Source organism: Haliotis cracherodii, unplaced genomic scaffold (assembly GCF_022045235.1).
Source record: "Haliotis cracherodii isolate W230 unplaced genomic scaffold, xgHalCrac1.p SCAF_14, whole genome shotgun sequence".
Lineage (NCBI taxonomy): Eukaryota > Metazoa > Mollusca > Gastropoda > Lepetellida > Haliotidae > Haliotis > Haliotis cracherodii.
Genome location: NW_027266269.1, coordinates 31,441,465 through 31,466,789, shown reverse-complemented (window position 1 = coordinate 31,466,789; position 25,325 = coordinate 31,441,465). Strand labels below are relative to the sequence as shown.

Here is a 25,325-nt window from a genome sequence, read left to right as displayed (position 1 = left end):
GAAATACTCCCACATCAAACTGACACGCCGTGATATAACTGAAATACTCCCACATCAAGCTGACACACCGTGATATAACTGAAATACTCACACATCAAGCTGACACACCATGATATAACTGAAATACTCCCCACATCAAGTTGCCATACCGTGATAGAACTGAAATACTCCCACATCAAGCTGACACACCATGATATAACTGAAATACTCCCACATCAAGCTGACACACCGTGATATAACTGAAATAAACTTTACGAATTTGTTGTTTACGACATGTTTCCATTGGGTGGAACTTGTTGTTACTATGGAGACCTATGCCATGACTCCATCCGTAGCAACCTTGACCAGGGCGTGAGTTGAGCGGGCCTGGTAGTAATTTAGAAGGCCACGACTCTGTAGATCTGAGTCCCCAATCGGGACAATTATTGCCGTTAATACCTAGGAGACCATCCCAACCAATCGGTCAATCCTTCCATACAAGCATGTAGGTTTGCTAAACGGTTTATAGGATATATACACATGCACAAAAGTTCAGCGCCACCATATTCATAGTCTATTGATTTCAAGTGTGGGAATCAGAAATACGAAATATGATGATGTATGACTGAATTAGGCTTCAATGGTTTCATGAACCCAAATTTGTCCAGATACCACAAGGACAGCGTGCTTTATGTGTTGCTGCAGTTCCCCTACCCTATAAATAGTGAAATTCAAGTTTCAGACACGTGGTTGCATTTTACTCCTGTGTGAGATTCCCCTTCAAATAGAGGTTGAAAATCAGCCATGGTGAGGAGAAAGTTAACGAAAGATGGCAAGTGATAGGCATGAAAAATGCTGGCATGACATGCAGGGCCATTGCAAAACAAAAGGGTCGTCATCACAGTGTTATCACTCGTTTGATTGTCAAGCGGAATCGTCTGATATTGTGTCGTACCCGTAGTCGATGGAACCTGGCCAACTGGAGAAGGATCCATTGGTCTGACGAGTGTCGAACGCTGCTATGAACTGTTGATGGTCGAATACGTGTTTGGAGGCAACGTACCACTCGTTTTGCACCAAGGAACATCCATAAGACCTTAGCATGTGGCGGGGGGTCTGTCATGATATGGGGTTGTGTTTCCTTCGGCTGCAAACTTCCGCTGGTGACAATTCGTGGAAACCTGAATGGCCAACAATACCAAGATGCCGTTCTTCGTCCAGTGGTAGTCCCTCATTTTGACAACCATCCTCTTCAGACAAGACCTGTTTACATGGACGACAATGCTAGACCACACAGATCTCGGGTGGTTTTGGCTTATTTGCGTCAAGAAGCTATTGCCACTCTTCCTTGGCGGGCCTGTAGTCCGAATCTTAATCTGATTGAGCATCTCTGGGGCATTCTTGGCCGGAAAATCAGACATCGTGATCCCCCAGTTCAAAATCTCGCTGGACCTGAAGCCGCACTTCATGAAGAATGGATCCGTTTGCCTCCAAGAAGCATTCAACGACTTGTAATGAGTATGAGGCGTAGGGTTGAAGCTGCGGTCAATGTCCTTGGATCATACACACGTTACTGACGTTTCTGTCTTGCAATAGACTCTGCACTCCCTAGGGTGTCTATGTGACACCTGATATGGTTTGGTGATATCATGACAGTTACATGACAAAAAAAAAAGAATTCAATGTTTTCTAATCCTTCAATTTCTGGTCTTCGGTAAAATTCCTTTCTGCTCATATTCTTTTGGAACACAAGATAAACTTGCTTTGAGACAACTTTTGCATCACATGAGGTTTACATATACGGCTTATAACAATCGTACATCTCGTTATAATAGTCATCATTAAGTGCCAAAAGTAACAGCTCACAAATATGGTGGGTGGCGCTTAACCTTTGTGCAGGTGTATATGTTTTTTCGGTCAATGTTTGAGGACATAAACTTTATCATATTAAGGCTTGTGTTAGTTATGCAAAATTAAACCATTCAGGTAAACTTGGCATCATGATCCTATAAATATGCAAATGAGGAACTACTTTTAAACTCCATATATCAATGCGATACCTTATTTCTTAATACACTGTTGACAACGTTCCAAATATGCATAGAAAGAGGTTTCCAATATGCCACCACTGAACAATGGCGACAAACATGACTGCGAGTGATTTAATTGACATTATATGATAAACTAGCCGGTTCACTCCAAAAGTGTATTCATGCGCAGTTTGACAGCTTCTTCATTGAGTGAATTTGCGTCTTGAACATCCGCTATTGTAAGAATATTATTACATGACACAGGCTATTACCCTCGTATGTGTCCGTATCGGAAAGGCTCTCATAATACAATTATGTTCCTGAAAAAAATATATATACGATACCGAAAAACACAGGGGTAACGATCTCTATTAATCTTTACCAGGAGGCGAAGATCAATTATAATCACAGTTCCAAAACACATTCCACTTCCACAAGACATGATCACCAAGCCTGACCACCCAGCATAGGTTGGAAATAACAGGTTACCACTGTATGAAGTTCCATGGCGTCAGAAGGACACCAGTCCTGCCTGTTTGGAGCGCTTTGGTAGCCTAGTGGTTAAAGCGTTCGCTCGTCACGCCGAGGACCCGGGTTCGATTCCCGACATGGGTACAATGTCTGAAGCCCAATTCATGTGTCTCCCGCTTTGATATTGCTGGAATATTGCTTAAGCGGCGTTAAACCACATTCATTCACTCAGGACATTCGGCGCGTCCAGTAAAAATTTGGTGTATGTGCAATTAGAGGCAAAACTGCTTCTCTAAATATTTCGTGAAACTTGTTTTTCACAGAAGTTCCCCCAGTATCAATGATCGTTCTGTGAGCTCACACGCAGCAAAGGCTAACATTAAGTCCAAGAAATAAAGTTATCTTATTTAAAACTATATATCTACAAACTCCAAAATATAATCCAAATGGAGCCCAGAACATTGCATAAGTTCAGGCATAGGCAATCGAAAATTGCCAAATCATTCTAGACTTGATTTGGATCAATTTTTGTAGGGTCTGGGAGAGGGACAAGGAGTGTAGGTGCAACATTTTGAAATAAGGTACTCGTAGTAGAACGTCAACATCATGGTGGTCATCATCTTCCTGAGTCAAGGGAATTAACTGACTTTAAAAGTCCAGTTTCCACCCTTGTCGATCTAGGCAGGAATTGTGGAACTATATTTTTGCTGGACTAACGAGTCTATGCATAGTCCAATCAATATCGCGTCACAAAATCGAAATCCGGTTCGTTAACTGCCTTACAGATATCGGTCGATTGCAGGATTTGGCGTCAGCACATATTTCCAAAATCTTTTCATGTTTTTAATCAAGGTGCTCGCGTGATTTGTGATGCACTTTGCGAGGTAAGACCCGTTTTGTTACAATATAGATTTTGGTTATTGAATCAGATCGTGGAAAATCGACTTTTACAGTCAGTTAACTCTCTTGCCTAAGGAAGATGGGTCGCGAGGGATTATTTTTGGTTTTGATTTGTGTTTTGTTTTCATCTTTGCAGAGGAATCTTGATGACCTCGAAGTTGATGTTGAGAGACTGGTGAAGCGACACATTGACCACCAGATGGACACGCGACAACTGCTGGGTCAGGGGGGAATTGAGACGCTGGTCAAGCAGATGATCGCTTCGGAGGTACGCGGTATTACCCTCGTCACGTGCTGTTACCTTTATCACGTGATAACTCATTTCATGTTTCATGTAGGCCTGAGTTTAAAATCTTGATATGAAATAACCAATGCTCATTCATTATTGATAGACTGGCCTGAATTTGGTTTGATTTTTAATTACCGTATTCGACGTAATAAGCGCCCCGCTCTAATAAGCGCCCATGGCGATATTTACACATATATTGGCTAGTGAACGATCCCAATTAGCACCCATTCTGATTGATCAATGTACACAAGACATATTTATTCTTATAATACGTATGTTATATACATCCTTAAATATGGGTACAAATTAAATTCTGGAAAAATATATCTGTCGTATATAAACATTTCAGGCTGTCAGCATAAACCACGAAATGTAAGATCTTTCAACTCTGTTGTTTTTCACCAAAATAATATTCTAATAAGAGCCCCCCATTTCTAATTTTGAGAGCGCCCTGGGCGCTTATTATGTCGAATATGTGTGACTTAGCGATTATAAATCAATCAGTGATCACGCTCTGTGTTCCAGGCCCAACTGGTTCAGTCTTACTGCGAGAACTCCACCCTAGTCTGCCCGGCCGGTGAGTGTTAAACGTCTGAAAGAAGAGTTAGTGAATTGGGTTTAACGCCGCTTTTAACATTATTCCAGTTATATCACGGCGTGTCAGCTTAATGTGGGAGGAATGCCCGAAATCATGCAGGTCTCGGACGTTTACCACTTCGGTGAAACCCACGAGCACAGGTATGGTGCTAACAAACATAGAAACATAATCGGGGAGAACCGGGATTCGAACCCACAATAATAGGTTTCTGGCGTGCCCAAGGGACGCAACTCTGCACAGCAAATCGCGGCGCCTCAGACGACTGGGCCCCCGTCTGAAAGAAGAGTCCACTTCAATGGACACTTAATTTGGGTTAATCCGCAAAAACGCTTAACTGACGGTGTGCGCACCGGTTTTACGTTAATCAATAAATGCAAAATATTGAAGTCAATACTGAAGTCAGTTCTTATAAATAAATTAACACTATTGTTACATTTGCAAATTAAATCTGTATTTTCATTGGGTGAGAAAGGTTCCCACGACCTTCCTTAAAATACGGTTTTGCCCTGCCGCGTAGAGATCAAGAATCGTATTGCCCTGTGTGATTAAGCCATTAGACTCAAGGGAATATTTTCCTCCAATCAGCGAAAACGTAACGCAAGGCTTGTTGTGCATCCTTTAACTTCCCGTGACATATGTTTTAATTATTATGTAGTAAAAACAATTATTGGCCACATCTCGGACAATGTCATATTTTATGGTCCATAAGACACGATATTGCCCTAATTGATGGTCAATAAGTAATAAGACTAATCACACAATTAACACATAAGAGCTGGACAACTGTACGAAATCAGTTATATCGATCGATCAGCGCAAAAATGCAATAAACGCCTGGCCGATTCTATTAAGCAGGAGATTGTAGTCCGCTAGAGGGCGTGGCCTAGTTTTGAGGTTTCTGGAAGCATAAACGCAAGATAAACATACCTTGATTAGCCAATCAAATGTCATGGATTCACTTCTAATTTATGTATCAGCCCATAACCACAACCGGGGATTATATGGGTTTTCCAATGACATTGATTCTGAAAAGGGAGATAAACGTTGGTGACCAAAGTAAGATTACTTCCCCTTCGGGATGTTGTTTGTATACTAGGGTACACATAACCAGTTGGTTCCCATGCACTTCTGAGGTAACGTTATCGAAAAATATTGAAATAACTAATCATTTAACAGCCATTAAAACTATCCACTGTCTTGTATTGAAGTTGCAACAAAACACAAAGTTTGTCCAGCTCAGTCAGATCCTTTTCATCTTCCCGAGGCAAGAGAGTTAACTGAGTCAGTGACTTTAAAAGTCCAGTTTCCACCCTTGCCGAACTAGGCTGGAATTCCTGGGCTCGATCGTAGCGCTACCAGTGTCTATTACGAGTTATGTCCTTTCTATGCCTCTCCTATTGACCAATCAGATTCAACCTCTCGTATCACTTGCAATTGCTTCAAACAAAACGGTGGCGCCGAGTCAAGACGATCTGATAGATAACCACGATCTATATTGTGATAAAACGATTTTGATTGGACTATGCATAGACTCGTTAGTCCAGCCAAAATGTAACTCCATATTACCAGCCTAGTTTGGCAAGGGTGGAAACTGGACTTTTATAGTCAGTTAACTTACTTGCCTCGGGAAGATGGATCCTTTTACGACTATAGGAAGCTTAACACACCAACCAAATTCAGCACCAAATGTCCTCTGCTTGAAATAATTTGTGGTCACTTTCAGCATGTTGAAAACGACTGCTCTAAATATTGAAGAAACATGGTCAGTTTTGATTTTAAACACATAAAAAAATCGTACACGAATTCATTCAATCACAGCTGCCAGATGTTTCAATCTGCTGGCAAAGCTGTTGGTACAACGATTAATTCAGATTTAGCGTAGTAGAACCTGTACGAGGCAACTAAATCGACCATATAGTCAGCCTGGACGATGGGTATCAGCGAACACTGACTGGGTAGATTGTTTCGCATGGCGCCATTCGCCATTTACCAAGTGGGGATCCCGGTTAGATACGTCACAAGTACCATGAGTTTGTTTGTTTATTTGTTTGTTCATTGGTTAGTTAACGCTGAACTCAGCAATATTCCAACTAGTGACGGCGGTCTGTAAATAATCGAGTCTGGACCAGACAATCCAGTGACTGATATCATGAGCATGGATCCACGAAATTCGGATACGATGACCGCATCAACAAAGTCAGCGAACTTGACCATCCAGTCCCGTTAGTCGCCTCTTATGGGTTGGTTAAGACCTTTTCTAAATCGGATCTTCACGGGTCAGTACCCTATGCTGGTCGTGAGAGGTGTTCAATAGATCGGGTGGTCAGTCTGTACGTGGCTCATCGTATTGATCACTGGATATCTGGCCTCGATTATTTACAGTTTGTCGTGAACAACAAGCACTCCCTGATTTGATTGGCCCTGGCTCGAGTATTGGCCACTCACCCTTTAATTCCGGGAAGTTTGCTGATTCTGGCGCAATCTCATTAAAATCAGACCTCAGTTCTCGCTACCGCTAAACAAAGATCTGAAGACATCCCATTAGTGGACACGTCAGAACGACCTTTCATCCGACCAATCAGAGCGCCGCTTACCAGATTTTGAAAGTGACAGTCGGAATGTGATTTCTAATCATGCAACCTCGAAAACTTTATTCCGAACGATAGTTACGGGTTTAACGTCTGAATCCATACAATCTAGACCATCTATTAGCCATTCCAGTATGTTCTTTTGTTCAGGTTTCAAATTTGTAATCGAGAATTTGTCAAAATATGTTTCGAAGCGTAGTCGCCAATTTGAAATTAGTGCCGTAAAGCACGAAAAAGCTGCCTTCTGATTGGTCATTCCATTGGTCAAAGTTCGCGCAAGGTCGGTCTGACGTGACTCGTAATGGGATGTCCTCAGATCTTTGTTTAGCGGTAGCGAGAACTTAGATCTGATTTTATTGAGATTGATTCTGGCATAAAACAACATTCACTCACTGTTGAATATAATGTGTTGTATGTCATACATAACTCTGGCTGCTCATAAAACGCTGTGTTTGTCCTTACAGGTGAAAAGGGAGAGAAAGGAGATCCAGGTAGGTGACCTCAGAATAACTTTCCGTGTATATCAGGTTACCTCAGAAGAACTCAGAATAGGGTCGGTATTGTCAGGCGACCTCAGAATAAGGTCGGTATTGTCAGGCGACCTCAGAATAAGGTCGGTATTGTCAGGCCAACTAAGGAGAAGGTCCGTATTGTCAGGCGACCTCAGAATAAGGTCGGTATTGTCAGGCGACCTCAGAATAGGGTCGGTATTGTCAGGCGACCTCAGAATAGGGTCGGTATTGTCAGGCGACCTCAGAATAGGGTCGGTATTGTCAGGCGACCTCAGAATAGGGTCGGTATTGTCAGGCGACCTCAGAATAGGGTCGGTATTGTCAGGCGACCTCAGAATAAGGTCGGTTTTGTCAGGCGACCTCAGAATAAGGTCGGTATTGTCAGGCGACCTCAGAATAAGGTCGATATTGTAAGGCGACCCCAGAATAGGGTCGGTATTGTCAGGCGACCTCAGAATAGGGTCGGTATTGTCAGGCGACCTCAGAATAAGGTCGGTATTGTCAGATGTTTCATTAAAAACATCGGCTTAATCCATTGTCATGCTACCCCAGACGAACTTGCTGTGTATTGCCGAGTGACCTCAGAATAACTTGTTGAGTATTGTCAGGTGATCTCATAATAATTTGTTGCGTAATGTCGATTGACCTCGGAATAACCCGAATATATGCTGATAGAGTTCAGAGGGCGATGAGTATAGGCTGATAGAGCTGAGAAGGGGATGAGTATAGGCTGATAGGCCTGAGAAGGGAATGAGTATAGACTGATGGAGCTGAGAAGGGGATGAGTATAGGCTGATAGAGCTGAGAACGGAATGAGTATAGGCTGATAGAGCTGAGAAGGGGATGAGCATAGGCTGATAGAGCTGAATTGGTGATAAGTATAGGCTGATAGGCCTGAGAACGTAATGAGTATAGACTGATGGAGCTGAGAAGGGGATGAGTATAGGCTGATAGAGCTGAGAACGGAATGAGTATAGGCTGATAGAGCTGAGAAGGGGATGAGTATATGTTGATAGAGCTGAAACGGGTTTGAGTGTAGGCTGATAGAACTGAGAAGGGTGGGATAGAATAAGAGGTAATTGTTTGCTATGCTCTGCGGTCTGTAAGAAAGACTGCCCTTGTCCTCAACGCGTTTCTTTGTGCAGGAAACAAGGGGGACCTGGGCCAGATCGGCTCACAGGGGTTCCAGGGTCTGCAGGGAATGAAGGGAGAACCCGGAAGTGCAGGATACAACGGCCCCGGCGGCCCCAAGGGAGAGATGGGGAGTCAAGGTAGTCACGTGCATATTGCCTCCTGTGATGTCTTTCTGTAAATTGTTTGTTTCTTTATTTGTTTGTTGTTTAACGCCGCCGCACAATATTCCAGCTGTATGACGGCGGTCTGTATATAATCGAGTCTGGACCAGGCAGTCCAGTGACTGACATCATCAGCCTCAATCCACGCAATTGGGATACGATGACATGCATCAACCAAGTCAGCTAGCCTGACCACCCGATCCCGTTAGTCAGACAGAAATAAACTGCAGAGCAAAAGGAAGAATATACCCATGTTTAACGGTGGCTACAAATGAAACAAACTGGAAATGGTCATTCCATGTATTGAGGATGGATGTCTTGAATACGTTTATTAACGCATGATGATAAATGAATACCTACAGTTAGAAACGTCCATTCATTCTGGCTCACGTTCATGGATCATGTGACCGCCTGCGTGGTCTAGTGGTAGAGCGTCCGCCCGGAGAAAGGAAGGTCCGGGGTTCGATCCCCGGCCGCGTCATACCAAAAGACGTTAAAAGATGGTACTTGTTGTTACCCTGTCTGGCGCTCGGCATTAAGGGGCTAAAACAAGGACTGGTCGGCTCGGCGTCAGTATACAGTGTCTGAGTGGGGTAGTCATGTTAAACTGCGGCATGGTTTCTCAGTGTGCTAGCACTATAAATCGGCATCAGTCCGGACTAGTACAAGCAGCCACACAAACACACACTCGTGCATGCATGTCGCTATATAAGTGCAACAATCTTGGACGCGACGTTAAACCCCATTTCACCTCACCTCATGGATCATGTTAAGGCTCTTGAGCACGTGGTTCTGTTTTCCAAGGTCGATCAACCCAGTCACTAACACGTACACACCGGAAGTTAAAAAAACATACAGCAAATTACAATGGGAATATTGCGGAACGAAATGTGTCCGGAAGATAATACGAAATAGGATTGCTTAACCTTATGTACTTTCTCACACGTGATTGTGATGAAATATTGTTCAAATTGGTGTTAAACCTACCCATTCTCTCGTTACTCTTATCATACAGGCACTCCAGGCACGAAGGGCGAGCCGGGCGTTAACGGTCAAAATGGTCTCGCCGGACCTAAGGGGGACAAAGGCGAAAGAGGTTTGTTTGTTTGTTTGTTTGTTTGTTTGTTTGTTTGTTTGTTTGTTAACGTCGCATTCAGCAATATTCCAGCTATATGACGGCGGTCTGACAAAAATCGAGTCTGGACCAGACAATCCAGTTATAGACATCATTTACGCAATTGGGAACCGTTGACATGCCTCAACCAAGTCAGCGAGCCTGATCACCCGATCTCGCTAATCGCCTCTTTCGACAAGCATGGTCGCCTTTGACAGCAGGCATGGGTTCCTGAAGATATGTTCTAACCCGTAACTTCGCGGTTCGCGACAAAGGTGGTATAATCGATAATATTGAACAGATTTATATGAAGGTCGAGAAATTAAGCAAAAATAAGTCGGGGCACTTGTCACCGCCGGCTATAATGGTTTTGTGGGGTTTGGTTTGTTGTTTTGCGCCGCACTCAGCATTATTCCAGCTGTATGACGGCGTTCTGTAAATAATCGAGTCTGGACCAGACAATCCAGTGATTTACATCATGAGCATCGATCCACGCAATTGGGATCGATGACATGCATCAACCAAGTCCACGAGCCTGACCACCCCATCCCGTTAGCCGCCTTTTACGACAAGCATGGGTTGCTGAAGACCTATTCTACCCCGGATCTTCACGGGTCCCAGATATAATGGACAGGAATACATCCTTTCCACCAAAAGATTTTTAGGGCTTTCTATTGCGTGTCAGTCTGTTTTTCAATGATGAATTTCTCACAAACTCTTTCGTAATCAATGGGCCTGGCCGCCATGTTGTTGATACAACCAACCCAACATTGAGGCTCGTTTGCAACTCGCGTTCCGATTGGTTCGTTAGACTGATGATAGTAGCAGCCTGAAAATGACAAATTGATTCAAGAGCAGGTAATTTGAGATCTCGGGAATCCATGGGTTATTATATCTCACCTTACATTAAAATACCAGCTTCTGATTGGTTAAGGTGCGGGCGATTATGTTCCACGTAGTTCGCTCATGAACCCTGCTGAGAAATAAATCGGAACACACCTTGCGTAACTTACTTATCTCGCAAAAGTATCGTTGAGATAAAAAGAACCGATCTTTATCCGAATGTATTGGGTAAACTCGTTTTCGTCGTCTGCTAGCAGTCAACATGGCTGAATCAAAGGTTTTTCTTTGTCGGTGAGATACATTCGTTGTCAAGAGATCTCGAGGGGTATATTATTAGTTATGGTGCCTTCAGTGGCCTTGTATACGGTGTCATATTAGTTAGCAGGAACATATTGTGCGAGGAGACACCATAACGAATTTATCATGTCGAAAGGTTTACACAATTTGGTGTCCATATTGCAAATGTCATGTCAAAGTGAAAACCGGTATTAATGACAGGACCAGTATATACTAGTATGTTTCCGAAACAATACTTTAATGTAAACTCAAACGTTAACAATGGAATATATAATGCACTACATGTGAACGGTTCAACAAGTATTAAAGCTAAAATGGATAGAACTATAATAAAACTGCCCGCATGTTAACAAAAATCTGCGGTCCACCGTAACTTGATAGCAGTCCGTGTTCCCCTGACGACGGGCTGCTATTCATAATATTGCTACGTGACGTCGTTGGCGTCACGTTTCTTGTTTGTGACATCATCCTTTTGTTAATCAGTGACCTACGTTGTAAGCTTTTTTTCTTTAATTCACGAACGTGGTTTCTTTAAAGAATAATGTATTTGCACATCACTATTAATTACATTGAAACACAAAACAATGTCGAATAACGAGTTTCGGTTCATTAATTTCCATGTGAAATATGTGAGGTGTTTGTTGGAAAATCCAAAATGGCTGTTACTGACGGTATACAGTCTCATATTAGGTCAGTAACAACCATCTTGGATTTTTAAAGACTGTATACGGGCTCATATAGGGTTAGTAGTTCTGCCCTCTTATTTGTCAATCTCACTTTGAGGCATAATAAGGGCTCATATGGGGTTAGTAATTCTGATTTCTGATTGGTCAATCTCACTTTGAGGCATAATAAGGGCTCATATGGGGTTAGTAATTCTGCTCTCTGGTTGGTCAATCTAACTTTGAGGCATAATAAAGGTTCATATGGGGTTAGTAATTCTGCTCTCTGATTGGTCAATCTCACTTTGAGGCATAATAAAGGTTCATATGGGGTGAGTAATTCTGCTCTCTGATTGGTCAATCTCACTTTGAGGCATAATAAAGGTTCATATGGGGTTAGTAATTCTGCTCTCTGATTGGTCAATCTCACTTTGAGGCATTATAATGTGTGATGTACCCCGTGTGTGAGTCTGTGCCGTCACGTCACATACTCTCGAGATCGGTTGAAAACTATGGTGTAGTTTCACCGCGGTACCCGGAGACAAAGAGGATGGCCACATCTCTCCAGGCCGGAATAACAGACTGAGTGTTTCTATGCGATATTCCCATGTTCTGTTGCCAGGCGACAGAGGGCCCACAGGGTTCTCCGGGCCTCCAGGGCCAAAAGGGGACAGCGGAGGCTTTGGGAGTGGCAACGCCCCTCTCCCCCAAGAGTGCTGTCTTCGACTTTGTGAGTAAAATAAGTCACATCTATCAATCAAGTTTTATCATTTCTTGAAGCACGTTCACACAAGTCCGACATCCTCTTGTGCTTAATTTGAATTAAAGATTAATCCTTTTTGGTATTCAACACATTTTCACTTTTGTTTAATTAAGACAAATCGAAAATTCACAGACTAGCAATGAGTCAGTTCTGTATCTATCGCATTGCCCCGCCCCTGTCTATCACTGTGCCCCGCCCCTGTTTAATTATCATTGTGCCACGCCCCTGTCTATCACTGTGCCCCGCCCCTGTTTAATTATCACATTGCCCCGTCCCTGTCTATCACTGTGCCCAGCCCCTGTTTATCACTGTGTCCCGCCCCTGTCTATCACATTGCCCCGCCCCTGTCTATCACATTGCCCCGCCCCTGTTTATCACTGTGTCCCGCCCCTGTCTATCACATTGCCCCGCCCCTGTCTATCACATTGCCCCGCCCCTGTCTATCACATTGCCCCGCCCCTGTTTATCACTGTGTCCCGCCCCTGTCTATCACATTGCCCCACCCCTGTCTATTGTTACGTTCTTATTTTCCGAGGTGTGAGACGCCAAGTATGGTAGAAAATAAATAATGATGAAGACTATATTATTTAAAAAAACCCTGAAATATTGCTGACTCACTCATGCAGAAAGTAAGATATAAAGAGTGTATCTATAATGCGACAAATCCACACCCTTAATCATGCTCAACCCGCTACATAATTATCCGGGTCAATGGATCAGTGTGCACTCGATTCTCATTCTCAGCTCCCTGGGGAGTGTACACCCCAGGCAACCTGTGAGGCGCTCGAAGGTTAACAGTCACATGAGCATATCATCCAACCGGGTACCCATCCATTGCTGGGTGTACAGATGCTGTACTAAGATGACATAGAGACAGATACAGATGTTATCAGCTGCAACTTCGTTATGAAATATTTTAAACATTTTCCAGCTTCCCCTAAACAGATTGGATCCAAGGCGTTGACTGTCTACGGTACAGTCGGTGACAATGTGCTTCTCGGTTGTAAAGAATCTGGCTATCCACCCCCAACGGTAGAATGGATCCCTCCGCTAACACAGCTTGGAGCGACTCGTTACGTACAGTCAAAGGATGGGCTCACTTTGATGGGGGCGCAGCTATCTGACAATGGAAAGGTGTTCACCTGTGAAGTGACCAACATGTTTGGTAGTTCTGTCACACGTTACCAGCTGGACATTTCAGGTCAGTGGTGTCCGTCGAGTGCAAGTTGATCGCGTAGTTACAATGTGCCATCTGTCTGAGTGTACCCTTCACCGATGGTGTGGATCTTTGCTCATGCTGTCAACCACTGGTTTGCCTAGCCCAGCAGGGTAGAACAATGTTCACTTACTTTTTCTTTTGGTTTGTTGTTTAACTCCGCACTCAGCAATAGTCCAGCTCTATAACGGCGGTCTGTAAATAATCGAATCTGGACTACACATTCCAGTGATGACATGCATCAACCAAGTCAGCGAACCTGACCACCCGATCCCGTTAGTTGCCTCTTACGACAAGCATAGTCACCTTTTACGACAAGCATGGGGTGCTGAAGACCTATTCTACCCCGGATCTTCACGGGTACGTTCACTTACTATGAACGGATTTTTATATCGGCTGCAGTGTAAAACATATTGGTGCTTATAGTGAGAGGTTGACATTGGAAACTCGGGAGTCCGGGTTTGAATTGATCACTAAAAACCTTTGTTTGTCGTAAGAGGCGACTCAATAGATCTCAGGCTCGGTGACTCGACTGATTGTGTGGCATCGTGCCCCAAATGCGTTGTTCATAATATCAATCACGAGATTGTTTTGTCCAGACTCGATTATTTACGGGCCTTCGTCATATATCTGGAATATTGTGGAGTGGGGCGTTAAACAATAAACACACATACATACACACACACACACACACACACACACACACACACACACAAAAGATGTCACGTTGCCCCAATCTTCTATGACGCCGCAATTCGTTGTGCAGAGTTGCGTCTCTTCGACGTGGCAGAATCCAATGAATATGCGTTAGAATCCAAGATTCACCACGTTCTTTGATCAGCAAAATACCTGTAGCCGTGGTAACCGTCTAGGACCTGCTTGAGTCGGGCTTTCCTCCCACATCAAGCTGACACCTTCACGCCTCAACACACCTGAAATGCTGTTCCGCGGTGTTTAATTTACTCACAAGTGACTCACTCACTTGGGTGGAGGGTAGCCCAGTGGTTAAAACGTTATCTCGTCACGCTGAAAGCCCCTGATTGAACCCCGCGTTGATACGTGTGAACCCTAATTCTTGTGTCCCCTGCTATGATATTCCTTTAATATTACTCAAATCGGCGTAAAACCACACTCACTCACTCACTAACTCACTCACTCACTCACTCACTCACTCACTCACACACACAGCTCAGCTCAGCTCAACTCAGTTCCGCTCCACTCACTCACTCACTCGCAATCGATTCACTGATAACTTCTACATGCTGCCTGTCTTACGCAAATCGGCGTAAAACCATACTCACTCACTCACTCACCCACACAGCTCAGCTCAGCTCAGCTCAACTCAACTCAATTCAACTCAGTTCCGCTCCGCTCCACTCACTCACTCACTCGCAATCGATTCACTGATAACTTCTACATGCTGCCTGTCTTACGCAAATCGGCGTAAAACCATACTCACTCACTCACTCACCCACACAGCTCAGCTCAGCTCAGCTCAACTCAACTCAATTCAACTCAGTTCCGCTCCGCTCCACTCACTCACTCACTCGCAATCGATTCACTGATAACTTCTACATGCTGCCTGTCTTACGCAAATCGGCGTAAAGCCATACTCACTCACTCACTCACTCACTCACTCACTCACTCACTCACTCACTCACTCACTCACTCACCCACCCACCCATCCACACAGCTCAGCTCAACTCAACTCAGTTTCGCTCCACTCACTCACTCACTCACTCACTGTGTAGCAATCGATTCACTGATAACTTCTACATGCCTCCTGTCTTGTAGCCCCAGTCAGCGTGTCGATTACACCGACCACCTCAAACTTCACTGAAGGCAGTCCAGGGGACATAACTCTGACGTGTTCATTCAGTGGCTACCCACGACCAACAGTGGCGTGGTTGCACGTGCAGAACAATGGTCAGACGGGGGTCGTCAACTCCAACATTGACAGCAGCAGACAGGGTGTCAGCGTCCTCACCATCCCCTCCCCCACGACGACGGATGGGGGGAGGTATGTTTGTAGGGCGGCCACAGCCAACGGGGGCAGAAAGGAGGCGTCGTCTACTCTTACTGTTTTTGGTGGGTCAAAGGTCGCAAGCAGGGTGATATATACTGAACGGTGAAGTCGGAGCACACAATGTAATAAAAATATCCCCATGATATCAATGATCCCTAACTCTTTTCGCTTAGTATATACTAATATGCGAAAATAACGCAAATATGATATGCAAATAGAATGTATCATGGATGAAAAGTGTCAAAATGGGGAAATACATATTTATTACTTTCAAAATACATAATTATTATGAAATGAATTTCATGGGTTTTGATTTCAATTCTTAGGTCTGTAGATATCAATCTCCATGTCTACACAGTTCCGGATAGCTTGACATCTCCTTCTGAAACCTCTTCAGGGGCGTGAATGAAACGAATCATATTTTGTTCACCATATACCATAGTTTTGATGTAAACATTGTAATTTTGCATTTGTCTTTGTTGTAATGGTATTAGAAATAGTAGTGGTGGTTGTAGTAGACGTAGTATGAGTAGTAGTAGCAGAAGTAGTGGTAGTTGTCGTAGTAGTAGAAGTAGTAGTAGTAGTAGTAAGAGTAATAGTAGTAGTAGTAGTAGTAGTAGTAGTAGTAGTAGTAGTAGTAGTAGTAGTAGTAGTAGTTGTAGTAGTTGTAGCAGCAGCCGTAGAAGTAGTAGTAGTAGTTGTAGTAGTAGTAGCAGCTGCAGCAGAAGTAGTAGTTGTTGTAGTGGTAGTAGTAGTAGCAGTAGAAGTTGTAGTAGTTGTAGTAGTAGCAGTAGAAGTAGAAGTTGTAGTAGTTGTAGTGGTAGTTGGAGAAGTAGTTGTAGCAGAAGTAGTAGTACATGTAGTTGCATATATTTTCTTACAGGTCCCCCTCACTTCGAGAACATCCCCCAGAACCAGAGCACGACTACTGGAACCACGATCACACTACACTGTGACGTCAACAGCGTACCTCCCGCCACCGTCACGTGGATCTACCCTCACGTGCGTACATCACGTGCACAGTATCATTGACACAGCAGCACGGCATGTAGGGTTGTCTCCCCTTCTCTACAGTGATGTAGGCCTATAGAGGGACTTGGCGTTTGTACAGATTTGCTGTTCATATTTTTTGTCATAAAGACTTGTTGCCATTTTCTATAAACAAGTTGGACTAGGTGCCAAGAGAGAGTGATGTTCGTTTTCGAAGTAGAAAAGCTAGGTCACACCGAAGCCATTTCTATACAGGCATTCAAGTCTTTCTTTCACGGAGTCGTTTAAACTGATGCGAGGGCCATGTTTCATTGGTGGAACCACACCTCCTCCAACCAACTGATCCTGGAAAGTTCTCTCGATTATCAAATTAATCACAACCCCACACACCACATCCCCACCCCCACCCCCAACCCCCTTTAAGCAGCCCGACTATTCCCCGGACACTCATCCGTTAAGCCGCCCTGTTCAAAACAATAACCTCGTTAAACCGCCCTGGTCACCACAAAAATCTCGTTAAACCGCCCTCCACTGTGCACACACCCGTTAAGCTCCCTTAAGCTTCTTAACGCAACCGACCCGTGAAGTTCCGGGATAGGATAGGTCCTCAGCAACCCATGCTTGCCGTAAAAGGCGACTATGCTTGTCGTAAGAGGCGACTAACGGGATCGGGTAGTCGGGCTAGCTGACTTGGTTGATGCATGTCATCGTATCACAATAGCGTAGATCGATGCTCATGATGATGGAATATTGCTGTGTGCGGCGTTAAACAACAAACAAACTTTACGCACCCACTCCCGTCAAGTCAATGGCCACCACCCGAATAAAACCTCTTCATCACCACGTAGCATCCGAGAAACCACCCACGCAAAAGTTGGGCCGTTCAACAACGTTCACTTTCAATCACGTTCATCAATAGTCCGGAAGATGTTGTATGATGTTCAAAGATGTTGGATATGTACAATTTCCGAACTATCAGGGTTTTGCTGTTCCAGAATGACAGCCACCCCCGGTTCAACGTCAAAGTCAACACTGACAATTCCATCACGATCAACACTGCTGACAACGAGAACGAAGGCGTGTATACCTGCATAGCTCGCAACCAATATGGCGTCATCCAGACCAAAGCGAGGCTACAGATCGTTCGTGAGTAAGCCCTGACGTCAAGTGGAGTTGGTGCGTTGGCTTTAGCGCAGCGTTTAGAACTTTCACGAATTTTATATTTAGTGGTATTTGTAATTGTGTGACATTTGATAAAGGTTGTACTTTACATAGAACGGTATTTACACAGAAAGTATTTTTGAACAATGGTACATAACGTAGAATAGTATTTGTCATTGAATGGAAGTATACATAGAGACAAAGTGTACATAGAGAGACATTTGCCAAAGAGGCTTATTTTAACAGAGGCATATATGCATAGTGAGGTATTGTAGATAAAGAGGTACTGTTCACACAGAGGTGTTATACATTGAATGGCATACACGTATCGCATTGCAGAGTATACCGGGTGAAGATCCGGGTTAAAATAGGTCTTCAGCAACCCAAACTTGTCACAAGAGGCGACCATGCTTGTCGTAAGAGGCGACTAACAGGATCGGGTGGTCAACTTCGGTGACTTGGTTGATGCATGTCATCGATCCCAATTGCGTGGATCGATGCGCATGATGACAATGACTGGATTGTCTGGTCCAGACGCGATTATTTCCAGACCGTCGTCATATAGCTGGAATATTGCTGAGTGCGGCGTTAACCAACAAACAAACTAACCATAACATTTCTGTATCTGACTCATCTTCCCGAGGCAAGGGAGTTAACTGACTATAAAAGTCCAGTTTCCACCCTTGCCGAACTAGGCTGGTATTATGGGGTTACATTTTGGCTGGACTAACGAGTCTATGCATAGTCCAATCAAAATCGCGTACCGAAATCGAAATCCGGTTCGTAAAGTGTCATGCAGATTTCGGTCGACTGCAGGATTTGCAAAACATGTGCACAGCTAACTCGTTGTCAACAGATATTTTCTATATCTTTTCATGCTTTTAATCAAGGTGCTCACGTGATTTGATGCACTTCGCGATGTAAGACTCGTTTTATCACAATATAGATCGTGATTATCAATCAGATCGTCTTGACTGGGCGCCACCGTTTTGTTTGAAGCAAATGCAAGTGATACGAGAGGTTGAATCTGATTGGTCAATAGGAGAGGAATAGAAAGGACATAACTCGTCATAGCCACTGGTGGCGCTACGACCGAGCCCAGGAATTCCAGCCTAGTTCGGCAAGGGTGGAAACTGGACTTTTATAGTCAGTTAACTCACTTGCCTCGGGAAGATGTATCTGACTATTTGTGGGCAATATTTAGGTTTGGTGAGGTCTTACATTATTGTGGAGAAAATGACGCTGATGTTTTATTACCAATGTCGATCTCTTAACAACGAATGGAGAAACCAAAAGTTTCGTTAATATAAAACCTAGTCTCGTCCTTTGTAGACAGTGTAGAGGTGACACTGACCCCTACCAGTACCTCCCTGCAGACCAGTCCCGTTGTGTCCCTGGACTGCAAGACCACGGGAGACCCCACCCCCAACACCACATGGTCCAAACTGGACTCGTCGATCGACAAGACCGACCCACGTTACATCACCCTCGGGAGGGACTTCCTGATCACGGGGGTGACTCCGGCCACACAGGACAAGGACTCTGGGGTGTACATATGCACGGGGACGAACAGCATGTCCACCGTATCCAAGAAGGCAATAGGTGTGTTCTGTGTGTGAGAGCAGCGGAACTGTTGCATTTGTGTACTGTTGCGGTATTGTTGTTGTTGCTATTCTTTTGCCATATTATTGCTGTACACTGGGATGGCGTGAGGTATTCTTATCATCTAACTGATGTTCACTGTACAAACACGATGAACACTCTTACGTCACACCACACGTACACGCCACGACCTCACGCACGCAACAACCCCTACGTCCAACCCACAGGTCCGTGCCCAACCCCCGCGCCCACGCCACGCGTACACGTCATGCTCCCACGTCCACACCACACGCCAACACCACGCTCCAACGCCCACGCGACACGTCCATGCCACGCTCCCACGCCCACACCACACGCTCACATAACGCTCCCACGCCTACACCAAACGTCCACGCCCCACTCCCATACGCAGCCCCACGCCCACGCTAGACGTACACGCTACGCTTTCACGCCCATATCATGCGCCCACACAACGCCCTCACGCCCACGCCACAGGACTACGTCACGCTCCCACGCCCACGTCACATGCCTACGCCCACGCCACACATACACGCCTACGCCCACGTCCACGCCACACGCCCCTGCCACACGTGCACGCAACACGCCCACAACCACGCCCACGACCATGCCACCTATCCATGCCACAGTCTTGTGTTGGTTGCCGTTGGTCAATGCTATAACGCACTTTTTTCCTGGGCCTCATCCTTCGTACATCCACACAAGAAATAAATGTCTGTGTTATAATTCCTGTTCGCCAACTTTAACTGCCCCCAAAACACTGTTATTCCATGACATAACAACAAGCAACACGCTGTACCCCGACACCAGTTGGCTTATCACAAAATTACATGATGTGGAACAGTTTAGGATATACACAGACTAAAAACAAGTGCTTCTCGTAATTTTCAGTTTACAAAGAAGTTCCGGTCGTGGACTGCTCGACTACGTTCCAGACGTGCACAGGGCCCATTGGCGTTGCTTGTGGGTCAGTATTTTACCTATATCTAAAGCTTGCGGGTCAGTATTTTACCTGTATCTAAAGCTTGTGGGTCAGTATTTTACCTTATCTAAAGCTTGTGGGTCAGTATTTTACCTGTATCTAAAGCTTGTGGGTCAGTATTTTACCTCATCTAAAGCTTGTGGGTCAGTATTTTACCTTATCTAAAGCTTGTGGGTCAGTATTTTATCTGTATCTAAAGCTTAGTTTGAAGCCTACATTTAATGGAGTGTTGGGTTTGGGGGCGTCAAGGGACCATACAACAATTACCTAAACGCATTGTCTTTAACATGACTACCCCACTCAGACACAGTATACTGACTCCAAACCTACCAGTCCTTGTTTTAGCCCCTTAATGCTTAAAGCCACAGTTTAACATGGATATCCCACTCAGACACAGTATACTGACTCCGAGCCGACCAGTCCTTGTTTTAGCCCCTTAATGCTTAATGCCGCAGTTTAACATGAATACCCCACTCAGACACAGTATACTGACTCCGAGCCGACCATAAATCGGCATCAGTCCGGACTAGTACAAGCAGCCACAAAATCACACACGTACATGCACGTCGCTATATAAGTGCAATAATCTTTGACCCAACATTAAACCCTATTTCACCTCACCTCACTTTCGTCGTGAGCGGGTGAGTATGTCACTAATTTCTTACTCCACTTTAACCAATTTCAGAAGAACCAGTAAACGTTTGAAACCTGAGTAGGGTCTCATTGGTGTGTTTTATCCCCCAGAGCCAAGTGCCCTGCAGGCTGTGCTTCCACGCCAGGAATGCTGTTTGGATATAAAGATTATACAGCAGTAAGATTTTTAGTTCCAACACCACCTCCTTGATGTGGCTTGTGGCCTGTGGCGTGTGATTTGTGGCGCGTGGCTTGTGGCCTGTGGCGTGTGACTTGTGGCGTGTGGCTTGTGGCGTGTGGGGTGTGGCTTGTGGCCAGTGGGGTCCGGCTTGTGTCCATTGGCGTGTTACTTGTGGCGTGTGGCTTGTGGCCTGTGGCGTGTGACTTGTGGCGTGTGGCGTGTGGCATGTGATTTGTGGCGTGTGACGTTTGGGGTATGGCTTGTGGCCTGTGGCGTGTGACTTGTGGCGTGTTGGGTGTGGCTTGTGGCCTGTGGCGTGTGACTTGTGGCGTGTGGGGTGTGGCTTGTGGCCAGTGGCGTGTGACTTGTGGCGTGTGGGATGTGGCTTGTGGCCTGTGGCGTGTGACTTGTGGCGTGTGGCGTGTGGCGTGTGGCGTGTGACTTGTGGCGTGTGGCGTGTGACTTGTGGCGTGTGGGATGTGGCTTGTGGCCAGTGGCGTGTTACTTGTGGCGTGTGGCGTATGACTTGTGGCGTGTGGGATGTGGCTTGTGGCTTTTGGCGTGTGACTTGCGGCGTGCAGCGTGTGGGGTGTGGCTTGTGGCCTGTGGCGTGCGGCGTGTGGCCAGTGGGGTGTGTCTTGTGGCCAGTGGGGTATGGCTTTCGGCCTGTGGCGTGTGACATGTGATTGGTGGCGTGTGACGTGTGGTGTGTGGGGTGTGGCTTGTGGCCTGTGGCGTGTGACATGTGATTGGTGGCGTGTGACGTGTGGTGTGTGGGGTGTGGCTTGTGGCCTGTGGCGTGTGACATGTGATTGGAGGCGTGTGACGTGTGGTGTGTGGGGTGTGGCTTGTGGCCTGTGGCGTGTGGCAAATTGCCAGTGGGGTGTGATCTGGGCCAGTGGGGTGTGGCTTGTGGCCTGTGGCGTGTGACATGTGACTTGTGGCGTGTGGCGTGAGGCGTGTGGTGTGTGGCTTGTGGCCAGTGGGGTGTTGCTTGTGGCCAGTGGAGGTGTGGCTTGTGGCATGTGGCATGTGACTTGTGGCGTGTGACGTGTGACGTGTGGAGTGTGGCTTTTGAGGATGTAGATCTCTGTAGTTCCTGGTTAGGACTCGTCCTTTGTGTATTATGTAAGGGGCGACTAAAATGATTGGGTTATCCGGCTCGGTGACTAAGTTGATGCATGCCAGCATATGACAATTGCATAGATGATGTCAATCACAGGATTACCTGGTCAAGACTCGATTATTTACAGACTGCCGTCATATATTTTAGTTTGAACATTTCTGAATGCAACGTAAACAACAAACAAACAAAAACATACATGGATACAAATCCGAAAAACAAATACACAATCTGACATGGTCTAAACAGATTTTATTCTGTCGTCAGAACTCCCGACTGTGCCAAGCCGCTATCCAATCAGGAGCTGTGACTGACGCCGGCGGGTGGGTCACGTGGTCTATGAGAGATGGGTCGTACTTGAATTTCCAGGGGGTGACACAGAACGGCATCACCAGTACCGCGTGAGTAAACCAAATCTGGCGTCCTCGTTAATCAGTGTTTATGATAGGATTAGAGCATAATAATGACAAGTTATTATAAATGTGTGAGTGAGTTCAAATTTAACGCCGCACCGGCATTATTGCAGCGATAGTGTGACGAAAACAAGTTTTTGTGTATTTAGAAGTGCGTCATGAATAGAAAGTTATATATAAAAGCACATTTGTCAAGCATATTTTAACACAACAATATTATTTATGACAGAACGGTTTGGTATGCATTTTTTAGAAGTTGAGGGATGGCAAAGTCGACACAATTTATGGATAACTATGGTTGTAAAATAAAGAAGTTGTTATCTGTAAATTGTGGCTATTTTGTTATTTACAAATGTTTAAAACACGGTCTATACGCCAGCAGTAGCCAAAGCTAGGCCACTTCGCTGGGATTGTTATAAAATTGGTTGATAGTAAATGTCATTAATGTTGAAAAAGTGGCGTTGGGTCTAATGAGTCCATGTTGTTGAATATACAAGCTTCAGAAAAGCACCTGTTAACATCCGGGTTAGAACTGATCTTCAGCAACCCATGCTTGTCGCAAGAGGCGACTAGGTGATCAGGCCCGGTAACCTGATTGATACATATCCCACCGTATCCCAGTTGCGTAGATCGATGTTCATGATGTCGATCACTGGATTGTCTGGCCCAGCGAGATCACTGTCTCATAGCTGGAATATTGCTGAGTACGTCAACAAAAAACAAAAACAATAAAGAACCCTCAGTGTGTCCCGTCTGCTAAAAAATGCACGTGCATCACGAATAAAACGTCTTTATTATGACAGCCACTCGCGATTAGTGTACATGCACTGCAACGTTCATGCTCGTGTGTGTGTGTGTGCGTGCATGCGTGCATGTGTGTGTGTACGCGTGCGTGCGTGTGTGGCTGGCTGATTGTACTGGTCCGGACTAATCCCTGTTTTATGATGCCAGCCCACTGAGATACAATGCCAGTTTAACATTGAACCCAGAATCAGACACAGAAAACGAATCTCGAGCGTGCCAGTCCTTTGTGTTATCCCCTTAATACCGAGCATAAGACGGTAACAATAGGTAGCATCTAATGACGTCCTTATTGCGTCAAGTGAATGAAGTTAGGTATTGACAGTATTCAACTTTGGTGAGTGAGAGTGATTTACGCCGTTTCAGATTTATTGCAGCAATAATCCACCATTATTCCAGCAATAATCCACCATTATTCCAGAAATAATCCACAATATTCCACCAATATTCCACCAATATTCCAGCAATGTTCCAGCAATAACCCACCAATATTCCAGCAATAATCCACCAATATTCCAGCAATAATCCACCAATATTCCAGCAATAATCCACCACTATTCCAGCAATAATCCACCACTATTCCAGCAATAATCCACCACTATTCCAGCAATAATCAACCAATATTCCAGCAATAATCAACCAATATTCCAGCAATAATCAATCAATATTCCAGCAATATGACGGCGCCACACACAAACACACGGGCTTCACACTTTGTACCAATGTGGGGAATCGAATGCATGGTTTCGACGTGACGAGCGAATGCTTTAACCGCACCTTCCTGCACTTACCAACGGGCGGCCGGGTAGCCTAGTGGTTAAAGCGTTAGCTCGTCACGCCGAAGACCCGGGTTCGATTCCCGACATGGGTACAATGTGTGAAGCCCATTTCTGGTGTCCCCCGCTGTGATATTGCTGGAATATTGCTAAAAGCGGCGTAAAACCTCACTCACTCACTCACTCACTTACCAACGATGTCTTGTATGTTCAGGGAGTCAATAAGACAGCTTCATGATAAGCTACATGACCTCCAGAATTCACTATTCTTGTCTTGCTCTATTTCAGGACTGGTCCGATCCATGCGGCAGCGACCGTGTTTGTTTGAAATATACGTCATATATAAACGTCGTTCAGAGTTGCTTAATCTGTTTAAAATTTCAATACGATATTGGTTCAACGACTGATCTAACCATGACGTGCATACTTCCTTTCAATAGGTTTTGCAATTTTTAGAGGAATTTAAAATTTTGTGGTGAACTATTGCGAACGTCTATTCTTGGTACAAGCAATATTACATCGCCATGGTTTGTTTATTCCTAAATGCAATATCACAGTTAAATGACGGCGGCCTTTATAAACATTCGAGCCTTGACCAGAGACAATCCAGTGATTGATATTGTGAACAAGGATAAAAGCTGTTTGGGTACGTTGAAATGCCATCAACCAAGACATGATCACCAAGCCTGACCACCCAGAATAGGTTGGTAGGGAACAATCCCCACGAGTCGGACACTTGGGAGCTCGAACGACCGAAATAACAGGTTACCACTGTATGACGTTCCATGGCGTCTGTAGGACACAAGTCCTGTCTGATTCTGGGCGGTCGGGTAGCCCAGTGGTTAAAGCGTTCGCACGTCACGCCGAAGACCCGGGTTCGATTCCCGACATGGGTACCATGTGTGAAGTCCATTTCTGGTGTCCCCCGCCGTGATATTACTGGAATATTGTTAAAAGCGGCGTAAAACAATACTCACTCACTCACTGTCTGGTTGTATATCCGAAACGGATCATCGGTTTCAGTGAGAAAGTGAATTGTCCTGAATGCTATTTTGAACAGTT

At 45.0% G+C, this 25,325-nt stretch overlaps 1 protein-coding gene across 1 annotated transcript in view; it reads left to right on the top strand.

Moving 5' to 3' along the window:
- LOC139461193 (uncharacterized) overlaps positions 1-24,614 on the top strand; it is a 28,468-nt gene extending 3,854 nt beyond the window's left edge. Inside the window, exons 2-16 of the mRNA XM_071242787.1 lie at positions 3,517-3,648; positions 4,195-4,246; positions 7,320-7,346; positions 8,513-8,638; positions 9,678-9,758; positions 12,201-12,308; positions 13,273-13,542; positions 15,352-15,645; positions 16,467-16,585; positions 17,569-17,719; positions 19,067-19,336; positions 20,246-20,321; positions 21,081-21,147; positions 22,541-22,674; positions 24,552-24,614. Coding sequence (XP_071098888.1) covers positions 3,517-3,648; positions 4,195-4,246; positions 7,320-7,346; positions 8,513-8,638; positions 9,678-9,758; positions 12,201-12,308; positions 13,273-13,542; positions 15,352-15,645; positions 16,467-16,585; positions 17,569-17,719; positions 19,067-19,336; positions 20,246-20,321; positions 21,081-21,147; positions 22,541-22,674; positions 24,552-24,591 — 1,947 coding nt within the window. The 3' untranslated portion in view covers positions 24,592-24,614. The remainder of the gene's footprint in view (positions 1-3,516; positions 3,649-4,194; positions 4,247-7,319; positions 7,347-8,512; positions 8,639-9,677; positions 9,759-12,200; positions 12,309-13,272; positions 13,543-15,351; positions 15,646-16,466; positions 16,586-17,568; positions 17,720-19,066; positions 19,337-20,245; positions 20,322-21,080; positions 21,148-22,540; positions 22,675-24,551) is intronic.
- The last annotated feature ends 711 nt before the right edge of the window (positions 24,615-25,325 follow it).